We start from the raw sequence: 16,166 nt of genomic DNA on the forward strand, positions 1-16,166 counted from the left end.
CCCTCAATCCCATTAAATCCCATGTACTCATCCAGGAGTCTCTTAAAAGACCCCAATGAGTTTGCCTCCACCACCACCAACGGCAGCCGATTCCACTCACCCACCACCCTCAGAGTGAAAAACTTACCCCTGACATCTCCTCTGTACCCACTCCCCAGCACCTTAAACTTGTGTCCTTTTGTAGCGACCATTTCAGCCCTGGGAAATAGCCTCTGAGAATCCACCCGATCTATACCTCTCAATATCTTATAAACCACTATCAGGTCACCTCTCATCCTTCGTCTCTCCAGGGAGAAAAGACCGAGCTCCCTCAACCTATCCTCATTAGGCATGCCACCCAATCCAGGCAACATCCTTGTAAATCTCCTCTGTACCCTTTCAGTGGCTTCCACATCTTTCTTGTAATGAGGCAACCAGAACTGCGCACAGTACTCCATGTGGGGTCTGACTAGGGTCTTATAAAGCTGTAGCATTATCTCCTGACTCCTGAACTCAGTCCCTCGATTGATGAAGGCTAGCACACCACATGCCTTCTTGACCACATCCTCCACCTGCGAGGCCGATTTAAGAGTCTTATAGACCCAGACCCCAAGGTCCTTCTGATCCTCTACATTGCTAAGAGTGTTACCCTTGATATTATACTCCTTCATCCCATTGGACGTGCCAAAATGGACCACTGCACATTTATCCACGTTGAAGTCCATCTGCCACTTCTCCGCCCAGTCTTGCATCCTATCAATGTCTCATTGCAACATCTGACAGCCCTCCACACTATCCACAACAGCTCCAACCTTTCTATCATCGGCAAACTTACCAACCCATCCCTCCACTTCTTCATCCAAGTCATTTCTAAGAATCACAAACAGCAAGGGTCCTAGAAGAGATCCCTGGGGCACTCCACTGGTGACCGACCTCCATGCAGAAAAAGACCCACCCACAACCATTCTCTGCCTTCTGCGGGCAAGTCAGTTCTGGATCCACAAGACAACAGCCCCTTGGATCCCATGCCCTCTCACTTTCTCAAAAAGTCTTGCATGGGGGACCTTATCGAATGCCTTGCTAAAGTCCATATAAACCACATCCACCGCTCTTCCTTCGTCAATGTGTTTAGTCACATTTTCAAAGAACTCAGTTAGGCTCGTAAGGCACGACTTGCCCTTGACAAAGCCGTGCTGACTACTTTTGATCATTCTAAACTTCTGTAAATGTTCATAAATCCTGTCCCTCAGGATCCTCTCCATCAACTTACCAACCACTGAGGTTAGACTCACCTGTCCGTAATTTCCTGGGCTATCCCTGTTCCCTTTGTTGAATATAGGAACCACATCTGCAATCCTCCAATCCTCCGGAACCTCTCCCATCTCCTTTGACAATGCAAAGATCACTGCCAGAGGCTCTGCAATCTCCTCCCTTGCCTCCCACAGTAACCTGGGGTACATTCCATCTGGTCCCGGCAACTAATCTAAGTTGATACTATTCAAAATTTCCAACACATCCTCTTTCTTAACGTCCACATACTCAATCTTCTCAGTCTGCCACAAACCACCCAGATCATTTTCCACCGTGAATACCGAGGTAAAGTATTCATTAAGCACCTCTGCCATTTCTACCAGTTCCGCACAAACTTTCCCCCCTTCACCTTTTATAGGTCCTATTCCTTCACATCTCATCCTTTTACTCTTCACATATTTGTAGAACGCCTTAGGGTTCTCCTTAACCTTACCCGCCAAGGCCTTCTCATGACCCCTTCTGGCTCTCCTAATTTTTTTTTAAGCTCCTTCCTACAACCTGTATACTCCTCTAGATCCTCAACATCACCTAGCTCTCTGAACCTTCTGTATGCCTTTCTTTTCTTTCTGACTACGTTCATTACAACCTTCGTGCACCACAGTTCCCGTAACCTACCAAAACCTCCCTGTCTCATCGGAACGTTGTCCTGCAGAGCTCCAGACAAACATTCCTAGAAAATCTGCCACCTTCCTTCGGTACTTTTCCCCAAGAATACCTCCTTCCAATTTATTCCTATTGGATCACTCCTAAGCTTCCTATGCTGTGGGGAAAGATGTTCCAGTATGTCCAGCCTCTCCTTACAACTCAAACTATCAAATCACGGTACCATCCTAGTAAATCTTTTCTGTATTCTTTCTAATTTAATAATATCTTTTCTATAAAAGGGTGACCAGAACTGTACGCAGAATTCCAAGTGTGGCCTTACCAATGAACCTGTACTCCTAGATCTCTTTGTTTTATAACTCTCCCCAGTGCCCTACCATTAACTGAGTAAGTCCTGCCCTGGTTCGATCTAAAAAAAATTATCACTATTCATCAGCCCACTGGCCCAATTGATCAAGATCCCATTGCAATCCTAGATAACCTTCTTCACTGTCTATTATGCAACCAATCTTGGTATTATCTGCAAACTTACTCACTGTGCCTCCTAAATTCTCATCCAAATCATTAATATAAATGACAAATAACAGTGGACTCAGCACCAATCCCTGAGGCACACTGCTCATCACACGCCTCCAGTTTGAAAACAGAGTGCTGTTTTCTGTTGTCAAGCCAATTTTGTGTCCAATTAGCTATCTCACCCTGGATCCTGTGAGATTTAACCTTATGCAGCCTACCAAGTAGTACCTTGTCAAAGGCCTTGCTAAAGTCCATGCAGGGCAGTCAATTGCACTGCTCTAATCTCCGTTCTTGGTTATTCATTCAAAAAACGCAATCAAATTCATGAGACATGATTTTCCACTCACAAAGTCATGCTGACTGTTCTAATCAGTCATCACCTTTCTAAACGCTTATCAATCCTGTTTCTCAGAATACTCAACAACCTATTCACTGTAGGTGTTAGACTCACCAACTTGTAGTTCCCTGGCTTTTCTCTGCAGCCTTTCTTAAACAAAGGCACAACATTTGCCACCCATCTTCATGAACCACACCTGTGGCTGTTGATGATTCAAACATAGAGATGCTCGGGGACCTGCAATTTCCTCCCTAGCCTCCCTCAACATGCTGGAATAAACTTCATCAGGTCCTGGGGATTTATCTACCTTGATGTGCTTTAAGACTTCCAGGACCATCTTCTCCATAATATGTACACTCCTCAAGACAACACTATTTATTTTCCCAAATTCCCTAACATCCGTGGCTTTCTCAGTAGTAAATAGTTATTTAGAATTTCATCCATCCCATGTGGATCTGCACATAGATGATCTTGTTGATCTTAAATGGCTCTATTCTCTCCCGAATAACTCTTTTGCCCTTTATGTATTTGTAAAAGCTCTTTGGATTTTCCATCGCCTTACCTGCCAAAGCAATCACGTGTCCCCTTTTTGATTTCTCTCTTAACTCTACTCCACCGCCCACTATACTCTTTAAGGGATCCACTTGATCCCAGATGTCTATACATGTCATATGCTTCCTTCTTTTCCGAATCAGGGCCTCAATATCCCAGTCATCCAGGGCCCTTCACTCTATAAAGAATACGCTTACCCTGAACGCTGGTTAACACACGTTTGAAAGCCTGCCACTTACCAGACATCCCTTTGCCTGCCAACAGACTCCCTCAATTGAAAAATCCTGTCTAACACCATCAAAATTGGGGCCTTGCCCCAATTTATAATTTTAACTTTTGGGCTAGACCTATTATTCGCCATAGCTATCTTAAAACTAATGGAATTATGGTCACTGGTCCCAAAGTGATCCTTCACTAACACTTCTGTCACCTGCCCTTCCTTATTTCCGAAAAAGAGGCCAAGTTTTGCCCCCTCTCTAATCAGGCCATAATACCATAAAATATAGGAGCAGAAACAGGCAATGCAGCCTATCGAGTCTGATCTGACATTCAATCATGACTGATATGATTCTCATCCCCATTCTCCTGCCTTGATAACCCTCGATTCCCTTATTGATCAAGAATCTAATTTACTCTGCCTTTAAAACACTCGAAGTCCTGAGTTCCACAGCCCTCTGGCAATGAATTCCACAGATTCATCACTCTCTGGCTGAAGAAATTCCTCCTCATCTCAGTTTTAAAGGAGTGTTCCTTCACTCTGAGATTGTGTCCTCAAGTTCTAGTCTCTCCCATAGTGCAAACATCCTCGCCACATCCACTCTAGGCCTCTCGTTATTCTGTAAGTTTCAATTAGATCTCTTCTCTAAACTCCATTGAGTATAGACCCAGACTCCGCAAACACTCCTCATATGACAGACCTTTGATTCCTGAGATCATTCTTGTGAACCTCCTCTGGATCACCTCCAAGGCTAGCCCATCCTTCCTTAGATATGTGCCCAAAACTTCTCATAGTGGTCCAAATGGGGTCTGACCAGAGCCTTATACAGCCTCAGCAGTACATCCCTGCTCTTGTATTCAAGCCCTTTAGAAATGAATGCGAACATTGAATTTACCTTCCTAACTGCCAACCGAATCAGCATGTCAACTTTAAGAGAGTCCTGAACTAGGACCCGCAAGTCCCTTTGTGCTTCAGATTTCTGAAGCCTTTTCCCATCTAGAAAATAGTCTAACCCTCTACTCTTCCTCCCAAACTGCATACCCTCATACTGTCCCACATTGTATTCCTCCCTTCGATGAAGCCATGCTGACCCAGCCCTATTTTACCATGCATTTCCAAGTACTCCAAGTACAGTGGCCTATAAATTCTCATTTTCTGCCTCCCTCCCTTCTTATATTAGCCTCTTCCCAGTCTTCTGGGCCCCCGCTGATTCCAGTAATTCCTGAAAGATCACCAGCAATGCCTCCACAATCTCCTTTAGAACCTTGGGGTGTAATCCATCCAGTCTGGATGAATTATCCACTTCAGACTTTCCAGCTTCCCTAGCACTTTCTCCTTAGTGATGGTCACAACCTCTAATGCCTGACTCTCCAAGTCCTGTTATGTTATGGGTGTCTTCCACTATGAAGACTAATATAAAGTACCCAAACAGATCCTCTGCCATTCCTTTGTCCCCCAAAACTACTTCTCCAGTCTCATTTTCCAGAGGCCACTTACACACTGAATGAGAAATTCCTCCTGAATACACTCAACAAATTTTTCTCCATCCAAGCCCCTAATGCTGTGGCTGTTCCAGTCAATGTTGAGAAAGTTAAAGTCCCCTACTGCTACCATCCTATTTTTCTTGGTGCTATCCGTAATCACCTTACATATTGGCTCCTCAATTTCCCTGTCTATTTCGGGGCCTACAGTACGATCCTATCAAAGTCACTGTGCAGTGCCCTGGTCATAGATTCCCTGCAGTGTATACAGAGACCATTTGGCCCATCAAATCTGCATTGATGCTTCAACAAAGAATCCCACCCAGGCCTTTTCCTGAACTCCATGTATTTAACCCGCTAAGGCGCCTAACCTACACATCCTGGGACACTGAAGTACAATTTAGCATGACCAGTTCACCTAATCTGCATATCTTTGGGTTGTGGGAGAAAACCAAAAGTGCCTGGAAAATACCCACGCAGACACGGGGAGAAAGTACAAACTCCACAGACACCTAAGGCCAGAATTGAGCCCGGGTCCTTGGCGCTGTGAGTCGGCAGTACTAACCACTTTTTCTAGTTTCTCGCCCACAAACTAAACTTAGAATTCTACCATACTATGATCACTCTCCCCCAGAGAATCCTTAACGACAAGGTCATTAATTAACCTCTGCTTGTTACACAATACCAAATTCAGAATAGCAAGCTTCATGTTGGTTTCACAAAATATTGCTCAAAGAAACAATCTCTAATACATTCAATTAACTCTCCCTTGAGGTTACCCTTGCCAATTTGATTAATCCAGTCTATTTGGATATTAAAATCACTCATTATTATTGCTATACCTTTCTTACAAGCACCCAGTATTTCCTGGTTTATATTGTGCCCCACTGCAGAACTAGTTTGGGGACCTTTAGATTACTTCCCATTAGGGATTTCTTTCCTTTGCTATTTCTTATTTCTACCTACACTGATTCCACATTTTGATCTCCAGTACTTATATAATTTCTCACCACAGCATTGATCTCTTCTTCACTAGCAAAACTAGACCACCTCCTTTCCCTTTCTGTCTATCCTTCCGAAATATGAAAACCATTCCCAGTCCTGCTGTCCTTGTAACCATGTCTCAATAATTGCCACCAAATCATACCGTTTCGTCTCCATTTGGGCTGTTAACTCATTTATTTTAGTCATAGAGTTCCACAGTGCAGAAAAGGCCCTTCGGCCCATCACGTCTACACCGACAATAACTAAAGCTGTGCGAATCCCATTTTCCAGCACTTGTCCCATATTCCTGAATGTTGTGATATTTCGAGTGCTTGTGCAAATACTTTTTAAAGGTTGTAAGGTTTCCAACCTCCACTACTTTCCTGGGCAGTGCATTCCTGATTCTCACCAGACTCTGAGTAAAATAACATTTTCTCAAATCCCCTCTGAATCTCCTGCTCCTTACCCTGAAACCATGCCCCTCTCCACCAAGGGGAACAGCTGTTTCCTATTCACTCTGTCCATATCCCTCATAATCTTATGTACCTTAATCATGTCGGCCCCACCCCCTCTCAGTCTTCTCTGCTCTAAAGAAAACAACACCAGGTTAAAGTCCTTCTCTGTGTCTGCTGCAAGACTGATGGGGTTGTGAGACTTCTTACTGTGTTTACCTCAGTACAACACCAGCATCTCTACATCATGACTAAAGAAAACAATCCAAGCCTATACAGTCTCTCTTTTTAGCTCAAGTGCTCCATTCCAAGCGACATCCTGCTTTCCAAGCCTCCACTGTACCCCACTCATGCTATCACATTCTTCCTATTGTGAGGTGACCAGAACTACACACAGTCCTCCAACTATGGCCTAACCAACATTCTGCACAGCACCAACATTACCTCCTTATTCTTATACTCTATGCCATGACTGATAAAAGCAAATGTCTTATATGCCTTCTGTTCCAAATGCTTCGTGTATTCAGACATAAAGCCTTTAAGTTTGTTCTATTATCAATTTTCCCTACTCTTGTATAAATCCTTGTTATAAAATTATGTTCACACATTCTGTCCCTTCCTTTTATTTTCTGGTAATAATCCGCCTCATTATTAACCTGCATCCCTACTTTCTTCTTCAATTTTGATTTTCCGATTTTCCGATTTTCCAATTTTCCAAGCAACTGGATCCTCCCGGAATTACTATATCCATTTATAACCCTAGTTATGCGATTCTCCAGGACTCTAGTACCAGCATGATTCAAGTGAAGAATGTCCCATCAGAACAGCTCTCTCCTTCCCCAATACTGGTTCCAATGTCCCTGAATTTTAACTCATTTCTCCTACATCAACGTTTGAGCCACACATTTAGCTCTTCAATGTTATTGACCCTTATTAGTATACTGAAGATGGAGATCAACACACTTTTTTAGAAGTCTCACAGGGAATGAAGGGAGATGAGAAACAAGAAAGGAAGTGGTGTTTAGGTAAACATTCAGTAATGATTGTATTATGCACGCTCAAAGGACTGAAAAATTTATAACTGCTCCCAATTCCTCATATTATTTGGGCTATGATGTGGAGATGCCAGCATTAGTCTGGGATGGGCACAGTAAGAAGTCTCACAACACTAGGTTCAAGTCCAACAGGTTTATTTGGAATCATATTCTCCAAGGCGGCCTCCAAGACACATGACAATGCAGAATTGCCAAGCAGAAACTGATAGCCAAGTTCTGCATGCATAAGGATGGCCACAACTGGGATCTTGCGTTCATGTCACACCACGTACAACCGTCACCATTAGGCCTGGGTTTGCAAAATCCTATTCACTGTCTTGACTTGAGACAACTCACATCTCTTTAACCTGTGATTATCCCTCTCTTCACACGCACTGTCTGTATCTGTAAAGAATTGATTACCTGTAAAGACTTGCATTCCAACTACTAACTTGCAATTGTGTCCCTGTATATATATGCCGTGTTTGTGAACCCACATCTCCATTCACCTGACGAAGGAACAGCGCTCCGAAATTGAACCCAACGGGACAACCAACGAAACGGAACAGCTGGCAGAGAGATCTGTGGTGCAGCAACCTAAGGAGAAAGAGTCAAAAGAGCCGCTGCCCTCAACTCGACATGTATGCTCAAGCTGTCAGGAGATGTAGCAATGCCAGATTCATCAGCTGCACTCACAAGACAGCCCCGAAACATCACCCAAGCACAATGCAACACTGTCATCAAAAAAAGGGGCCACCATCATCCTGAACAGAAGGGATTACTGCAAAGAAATGTACCAACAAGCGAACAATTAGAACACTACAGACAGTTACCTGTAGATCCGACTAAAGAACACATCCACCGACTCAACAGATGGATCAAGACCATTGATCCGGACCTTCAGAGCAACTTCCGTGCTCTCATCCCACGTACTTCCCGCATTGGAGGTCTCCACTACCTCCCGAAGATACACAAGGCCAACACACTCAGCCATCCCATTGTATCAGGCAAAAGGGATCCTGTGTGAGAATCTCTCTGGCTACGTTGAGGGCATCCTGAAACCCATCATACAAGAAAGCCCCAGCTTCTGTTGTGACTCTACAGACTTTTACAGAAACCCAGCACCCATGGACCAGTTGAATCAGGACCACTCCTCGTCACAATGGACATCTCGGCACTCTACACCAGCATCCCCCATGATGACAGCATTGCTGCAGCAGCCTCAGTACTCAACATTGACAATTGCCAATCTCCAGGTACAATGTTACAACTCATCCGCTTCATACTGAACCACAAAGTCTTCGACAACCAGCTCTTCATCCAAATACATGGAACAGCCATGGCAACCAGATTCGCACCTCAATGCACCAACATTTTCATGTACAAGTTCAAACAAGGCCTCTTTATTGCACAGGACCTTCAACTGACACTGTACACTGGATACATTGACAACATTTTCTTCCTTTGGACTCACGGCGAAGAATCACTGAAACAATTATGACTTCAACAAGTTCCATTCCACCATCAGCCTAATCATGGACTACTCTCCAGAATTGGTTGCATTCTTGGACACACACATCTCTATCAAGGATGGTCACCTCTGCACTTCACTTTACTGCAAGCCCACGGATAACCTCACAATCCTCCACTTCTCCAGCTTCCAGCCTAAACACGTTAAAGAAACCATCCCCTACGGACAAGCCCTCCATATATACAGGATCTGCTCAAACGAAGAGAAACTCAATAGACACCTACAGATGCTGAAAGATGTCCTTGTAAGTACGGGATATGGCACTAGACTCATCGATCGATAGTTTCTTCAAAAGACAAACACGGGATAACCGACAGAGTACCATTTGTCATCCAATACTGCCCCAGAGCAGAGAAACTACGACATCTTCTTCGGAGCTTTCAACATGTCATCGATGAAGACTAACATCTCGCCAAGGCCACTCCCACACCCTCACTATTTGCACAAACAATCACACAACATTAGCAAACTACCCAGACTTCAGGAGAACAGTAACCACAACACTACACAAGCCTGCCACGGCAACCTCTGCAACATATGCCAATCAGCGACAAGGATACCACCATGACGTGTGAGAACACCACCCACCAGGTACATGGTACATATCCATGAGAAAGGATGTCCTGCAGAATGGTACATTGGCAAGACCATGCAGACGCGATGACAACGGGTGAACGGACACCACGCGACAATCCACCAGGCAGGAGTGTTCTCCTCCAGTCACAGAACTCTTCAGCAGTCGAGGTCATTCAGCCTCTGATCTTCAAGTAAGCATATTCCAAGGTAGCCTCTAAGCCACACATGACAATGCAGAATCGTCGAGCAGAAACTGATAGGAAAATTCCACGTGCATGAGTACTGCCTCAACTGGGATCTTGGGTTCATGTCACACTACATATAACTCCCACCATTAAGCCTGGACTTGCAAAATCCTACTCACTGTCCTAGTAGAGACAATTCACACCTCTAACTTGTGATTATCCCTCTCTCCACTTGCACTGTCTGTACCTGTAAAGATTTGATTACTGTAAAGAGTCGCATTCCAACCATTATCTTGCAATTGTGTCTCCCTCTATATATACCGCGTTTGTGAACCCACCCCTCCACACACCTGATGAAGGAGCAGCGTTCTGAAAGCTCATGATTCTAAATAAACCTGTTGGATTTTAACCTGGTGTTATGAGACTTTTTACTCTTTGGGGAAAGGTGAGACGATGCCCAAACTTGTTCGGTGAGAATTCTATATACATATTACAGAGAGGTTGTGACTGAATTATATTGGGTTCACAGGAGATGTATGAACCATCATACAAGTAAGATAAAATCAATATTCTGTCACTAAGGAGATTTTGTTGTGCTTTGACTCCAGAAAATTCTGGAAGAACTCAATCAAGCCTGGTGGCACATGTGGAGGTCACGACTGTCTGAAAGCAGCAAAGCAGCATGTGTCCATAGCAAAAAAAGGTTCAGCACTGTCTGAACACAAAAACATGAGAACATATAGGCTGACAGTTTGTGGAGGCAGTAGGTCAGAACTCAACATGGAGGACAGTGTTCACAGTTTTTGAACTCAATATTATGTCAACACCTCATCCACATCCTTCCTGTAATGTGGTCACCAGATTAAGTTATTTTGCTTTCAGATAGTGCTGGCATTTATTGTGTTATTCAAACCTACTCTGGACCAAACTTTTTGTCTTGAATACCACCATCACCACTTTGTCTGGTGTTCAATTACATCTTTGTCATTGAAACTCTCTTGATCTCTAACCTATTCTGACCTTCTATCTTGTTCCACCCTCCCCTTTTCAACAGCATAAAATCCATCACATTTCAACTTTTCAACTCTCTCCAGTTACAAAAGCAGTCATACTGAATTCAAAACAAAAATGCTGTTTTTCTCTCAACAGATACTGCCAGTCCTGCTGAGTTAGAGTATGAAGCTTAACTAAACTAAACTAGCTCTAAATATAAAAAATGATAGTAAAAGTTTTTACAAATATATAAAGAGGAAGAGACTGGCTAGAGTGAATGTTGGCCCCTTGGAGGACGAGAGGAGGGATTTAACGGTGGGTAACGAGGAAATGGCTGAGGCTTTAAATAAGATTTTTGTGTCGGTCTTCACGAAGGAGGACACAGATAGCTTGCCGAATATTATAGAAGGATGGTAGGAGATGAGGTCCTTAATGCAATTACTGTCACTAGAGAGGTAGTGCTTGATAGACTAATGAGACTGAAGGTAGACAAATCCCCGGGACTGGATGGAATGCGATCCCAGGGTTCTGAAAGAAATGGCAGAGGTGATGGAAGATGCCTTAGTAATTATTTATCAAAATTCGCTGGACTCTGAGAAAGTGCCAAAAGATTGGAAAACAGCTAATGTTACGCTGCTGTTTAAAAAAGGCAGCAGACAAAAGGCAGGGAATTATAGGCCGGTTAGCTTAATGTCCGTAGTTGGAAAAATGCTAGAATCCATCATCAAAGAAGAAATAGCAAGACACCTTGAAAAGAACGGTTTGATCAAGCAGACACAGCATGGATTCGTGAAGGGGAAGTCATGTTTAACAAATTTATTGGATTTCTATGAGGATGTGACTAGTGCGGTAGACAGAGGGGTAACAATGACGTGGTGTTTTTAGATTTCCAGAAAGCGTTCGATAAGATGCCTCACAAAAGGTTGCTGCAGAAGGTTAGGATGCACGGAGTTGGGGGTAAGGTGTTAGCGTGGATTGAGGATTGGTTATCTAACAGGAAGCAGAGAGTTGGAATCAATGGGTGCTTTTCTGCTTGGCAGTTGGTGACTAGTGGAGTGTTGCAGGGATCGGTGCTGGGGCCTCAACTGTTTACTATTTACATAGACGATCTGGAGGAGGGGACCGAGTGTAGGGTAACAAAATTTGCTGATGACACGAAGATAGTGGAAAAGCAAATTGCGTGGAAGGCGCGGAAAGTCTGCAGAGAGATCTGGATAGGCTGAGTGAATGGGCGAGGACCTGGCAGATGGAGTACAACGTTAGCAAATGTGAGATTATCCACTTTGATAGAAATAATAGTAGGAGGGATTATTATTTAAAGGGTGAAAAGCTGCAGCACGCTACAGTGCAGAGGGACCTGGGGGTTCTTGTGCACGAATCGCAAAAACCCAGTCTGCAGGTGCAGCAGGTGATCAAGAAGGCGAATGGAATGTTGGCCTTTATAGCAAGGGGGATTGAATATAAAAGTAGGGAGGTCTTGCTGCAACTATACAGGACACTGGTGAGGCCGCAACTGGAGTACTGTGTGCAGTTTTGGTCTCCGTATTTGAGAAAGGATATATTGGCCTTGGAGGGAGTGCAGAGAAGGTTCACCAGGCTGATATTGGAGATGAAGGGGTTAGCTTATGAAGAGAGATTGGATAGACTGGGTCTGTACTCATTAGAGTTTAGAAGGCTGAGGGGGGATCTTATAGAGACTTACAAGATAATGAAGGGGCTAGATAGGGTAGAGGCAGTGAGATTCTTCCAGCTTAGAAAGGATAGCAGAACTAGAGGGCACAGCCTCAAAATAAGGGGGAGGCAGTTTAGAATGGAGTTGAGGAGGAACTTCTTCACTCAAAGGGTGGCGAATCTCTGGAATTCTCTGCCCATCGAAGTGGTGGAGGCCACCTCACTGAATATATTTAAGTCACGGGTACATAGGTTTCTGATAGACAAGGGAATTAAGGGTTATGGGGAGAAAACGGGAAAGTGGAACTGATTCACTTCAGATCAGCCATGATCTTATTGAATGGCGGGGCAGGCTCAAAGGGCTAGATGGCCTACTCCTGTTCCTTTTTCTTATGTTCTTATGTTTTTCCAGCATTTTCAGTTCTTGTTCAGATTTCCAACACCTGCAGTATTTTGCTTTTATTTTGAATTCCCTCGATGTTGTCCACAATATCAAGTTCAACTTTGCTTTCAACTGTAATTTCTCATAGTTACAACATATACAATTGCCTCATGAGATTGGTAAAATTAGAATCTTTTACCAGTTCTTGAAATCATCAATCATTTTCTGGCTATAAACTCTTCAATTAGCCATCTACACAGGAAAACTTTTTCAACCCTCTGGAGTCGAAATGTCTATTTAAAATATAAACATGAAAGACCCACATGTTCACTACCTGTTTGGTCCATCACTCATAAATTGGAAAGGCTCATGATAAAAACTAAATGCAAAGTAGGTCAGACCCCGAGTTCCTTCTGATTTGATATATTTGCACAGAAAGCAGTAATTGTTCGCACATTTGAATGGAAACTGCCACGCAAGGCCACCAATACTGGAGAAAATATGATTTGAGATATAATGATTCTCAAACATCCTTCTTCCCAGATTTCTACCCAATTTCACTGCTTCTCTGGGTGTTCTGCAGACCTTTCAGCAGTGTTAAGGGCAGAAGACTGGGTTAACACCAAGAGAAGTTAATTTCCTGCAGCGTAATCAAGTGTAATATTACTCATGATATTCCATAAGAATCAAATGAAATAGGAAGAGTGGATCATTCAGCCCACTGATCTTTCAATCATTCAATAAGATCACAGTTGATTTGATTGTACAACAACACCAAGTTGTTGAAACAGTCCTAATTAGACCGATACTTGGAGAGAATTCCCAAGAGGGAATCTTTGAAGATGAAGATTGGAATCGTTCATGAGTTTCAATAAGATTGGTTGTTTCAGTGTTTGCTGGTATCTGACCAGGTTGTTGAGAAATCTCTGGAATCTATCTTGGTCACATCTACCATTTATGGGCAGTACAACTAATCTGTTAATTCACAAGTACCTTGTATTAACCTCTTATAATTTTCAACTGTTTTACCTTTCTGTCCTCATATAGGAATGTTTGTTTCTGTTTGTTCAAAACTCGTGCTTTATTCCCTTAAGTGTCTTGAATCTCAAAGTTGTCTATTTTAAACAAAATGTTATTGGTCCCTAACTGGATTGCCCCAAAATACTTGGATTTGCAGTCTCAGATCTTCAAACACAATTTCTCTTCCACAAGCTTAACATACAGTGGCTATCTAAAACAAAATGAATGCATGCAGCACTAAGCCAAAAATCACAGGGCCAACAGATACAGCAAGTCCATCCAAAACTAGCAGGGAAATCCACAATTCAAGCGCTCAACTGAAGTTGGCGGAAAGGAAACCTTCTTCCAGATGATGTCCAACTCCCAGATGAAAAAAAAATTACCGCATTTGAATATGAAGAATGATGAACGGAAGAGGCTGGATTTTCATTTCCACAAGAGCTAACAACACATATAAGATTGTACGAGAACTAGTGGTAAGGTCTTTCACGGTCAATTCAAACATACAGTGTTTTAAAAAATGCACTCAAAAGGAACTTCCAATTGGGCAATTATCTCTTTTTGCTTAGAATTATAAAATCCCTACAATGCAGGAGGAGGCCATTGGGCCCATTGAGTATGCACCAACTCTCCAATGAAGTATTTTACCCAGGCCTACATCCATGCATTTACCCTGCTACTCTCCCATACACATCTTTGGACACTAAGGCCATGCAATTTAGCATGGCCAATCCACTTAACCTGCACATCTTTGGACTGTGGAAGGAAACAGGAGCACCCGGAGGAAACCCATGCAGACATAGGGAAAACATGCAAACTCCACACAGTCGCCCAAGTCCAGAACTGAACCCAGGCCCCAGCACTATGAGGCTGTAGCGCTAGCCACTGTGCTTGACGCATAAAAGAGTTATAAAAAATAATTTCCAATGACAAATATAAAAACACAGAATGGAGCTTAAATTTCCACTTGCTAAAGCTTCTTCAACATCCCAAATCTGTAATTTTGACTGCCTAGGACAAGAGCTGCAGGTCCATGGGAATACCACCAACATCCAAGTCTCACACTGTCCTGATTTGGAACCACATTGTCATTCCTTCATCGTCATTGGGTCAAAATTCTGGATTCCCCTACCTAACAGTGCCAGCATAACACTTTCACTACGCCAACTGCTGTGGTTCAAAAAGATGGCTCACCATACTTTCTAAAGGCTAATTAGGGATGGCAATAAATGCCAGTTTTGTCAGTGTTGCACACATCCCATGATTGAAAATAATTAAATATTAAATGCAAAATTTGTAAAAGAACTAATGACATTGACCAAAGGTAAAATATTTACACAAACAGTTGCAGTGATTAAAGTAGACAGACACACTTTGTACAAGGACAATACATAAAGGCAAACCTTTCAAAAGGAGAACGAACTCGACTGATCACATGGAATATCAACACATCCTTTACCAACATTTCTTTATCATCCAGTGACCATACTGGTCTTAAGCATCCAGCAATGGAAAGGTAGTCAGTGTTTTTACTGACCGCTAATTTCAACTCTTCCAAAGTTGAGGATTCTTTTATCTGAAATAGATGGTCATATGTTATAATTAAAACATACACTGGGGATTCCAGAAAAACTGTCGACACCCCCTCCCTTTGGGGATGATGCAGCCTGCTCTGCCATTCAAAAAATCACGTTTCATCTTCTATGTCTACTTTCCTCCAATCCCCATAATTTTTGATTATTTCAGTGTCAAAAAGTCTTTGCCATGAATATACTTTATCACTGTTGGTCCAAGTTACTCTGGAGTTCGCATAGAATAACAGAGTCCTACAGCGCAGAAGGAGGCCCATTGAGTCTGCACCAACCACAATCCCAACCACACCCTACCCCCATAACCACGTGCATTTACCTTACTAGTCCCCCTGACACGAAAGGCCAAACCACCTAATCTGCATATCTTTGGACTGTGCGAAGAAACCAGAGCACCCGGAGGAAACACATGCAGACACGGGGAGAACAAGATTCACAAACTTCTGAGTGAAGAAATTTTTCATCTCAGTTCTAACTTATTGTGAGACTATGATCCCTAGTTCTTTACTCTCTCTGCTCAGGAGAAAATAGTCTCTGAGCATCTACCCAGTCAAGTCTCTTAAAAACTAAATAATTTGATTACCTTTCAACTGGAAAGTCTATGTCCATTCGGCTCAATCTCTCTTCTGAGCTGAGGAATCATTTTACTGAAGCTACAATGCATCACTTCAAAAGGCAAAAATATCCCTCCTTAGGTAATGAGAACAAAACTGTACAGAGAACTTTCAGTGAGGTTTCATCAAAGCCTCAAAT

General features: G+C 43.0%; 1 protein-coding gene across 8 annotated transcripts in view; it reads right to left on the reverse strand.

The window, feature by feature from the left end:
* Nucleotides 1-16,166, reverse strand: part of g2e3 (G2/M-phase specific E3 ubiquitin protein ligase) — a 289,629-nt gene that overhangs the window by 31,854 nt on the left and 241,609 nt on the right. For all 8 annotated transcript variants that reach the window (XM_080202897.1, XM_080202898.1, XM_080202896.1 and 5 more), the window contains one exon: nt 15,228-15,400. In XM_080202897.1, the coding sequence (XP_080059023.1) occupies nt 15,228-15,400 (173 nt within the window). The remainder of the gene's footprint in view (nt 1-15,227; nt 15,401-16,166) is intronic.

Source organism: Carcharhinus amblyrhynchos, chromosome 14, assembly GCF_965287045.1.
Source record: "Carcharhinus amblyrhynchos chromosome 14, sCarAmb.v2.hapA, whole genome shotgun sequence".
In the NCBI taxonomy this organism is placed as follows: Eukaryota; Metazoa; Chordata; class Chondrichthyes; order Carcharhiniformes; family Carcharhinidae; genus Carcharhinus; species Carcharhinus amblyrhynchos.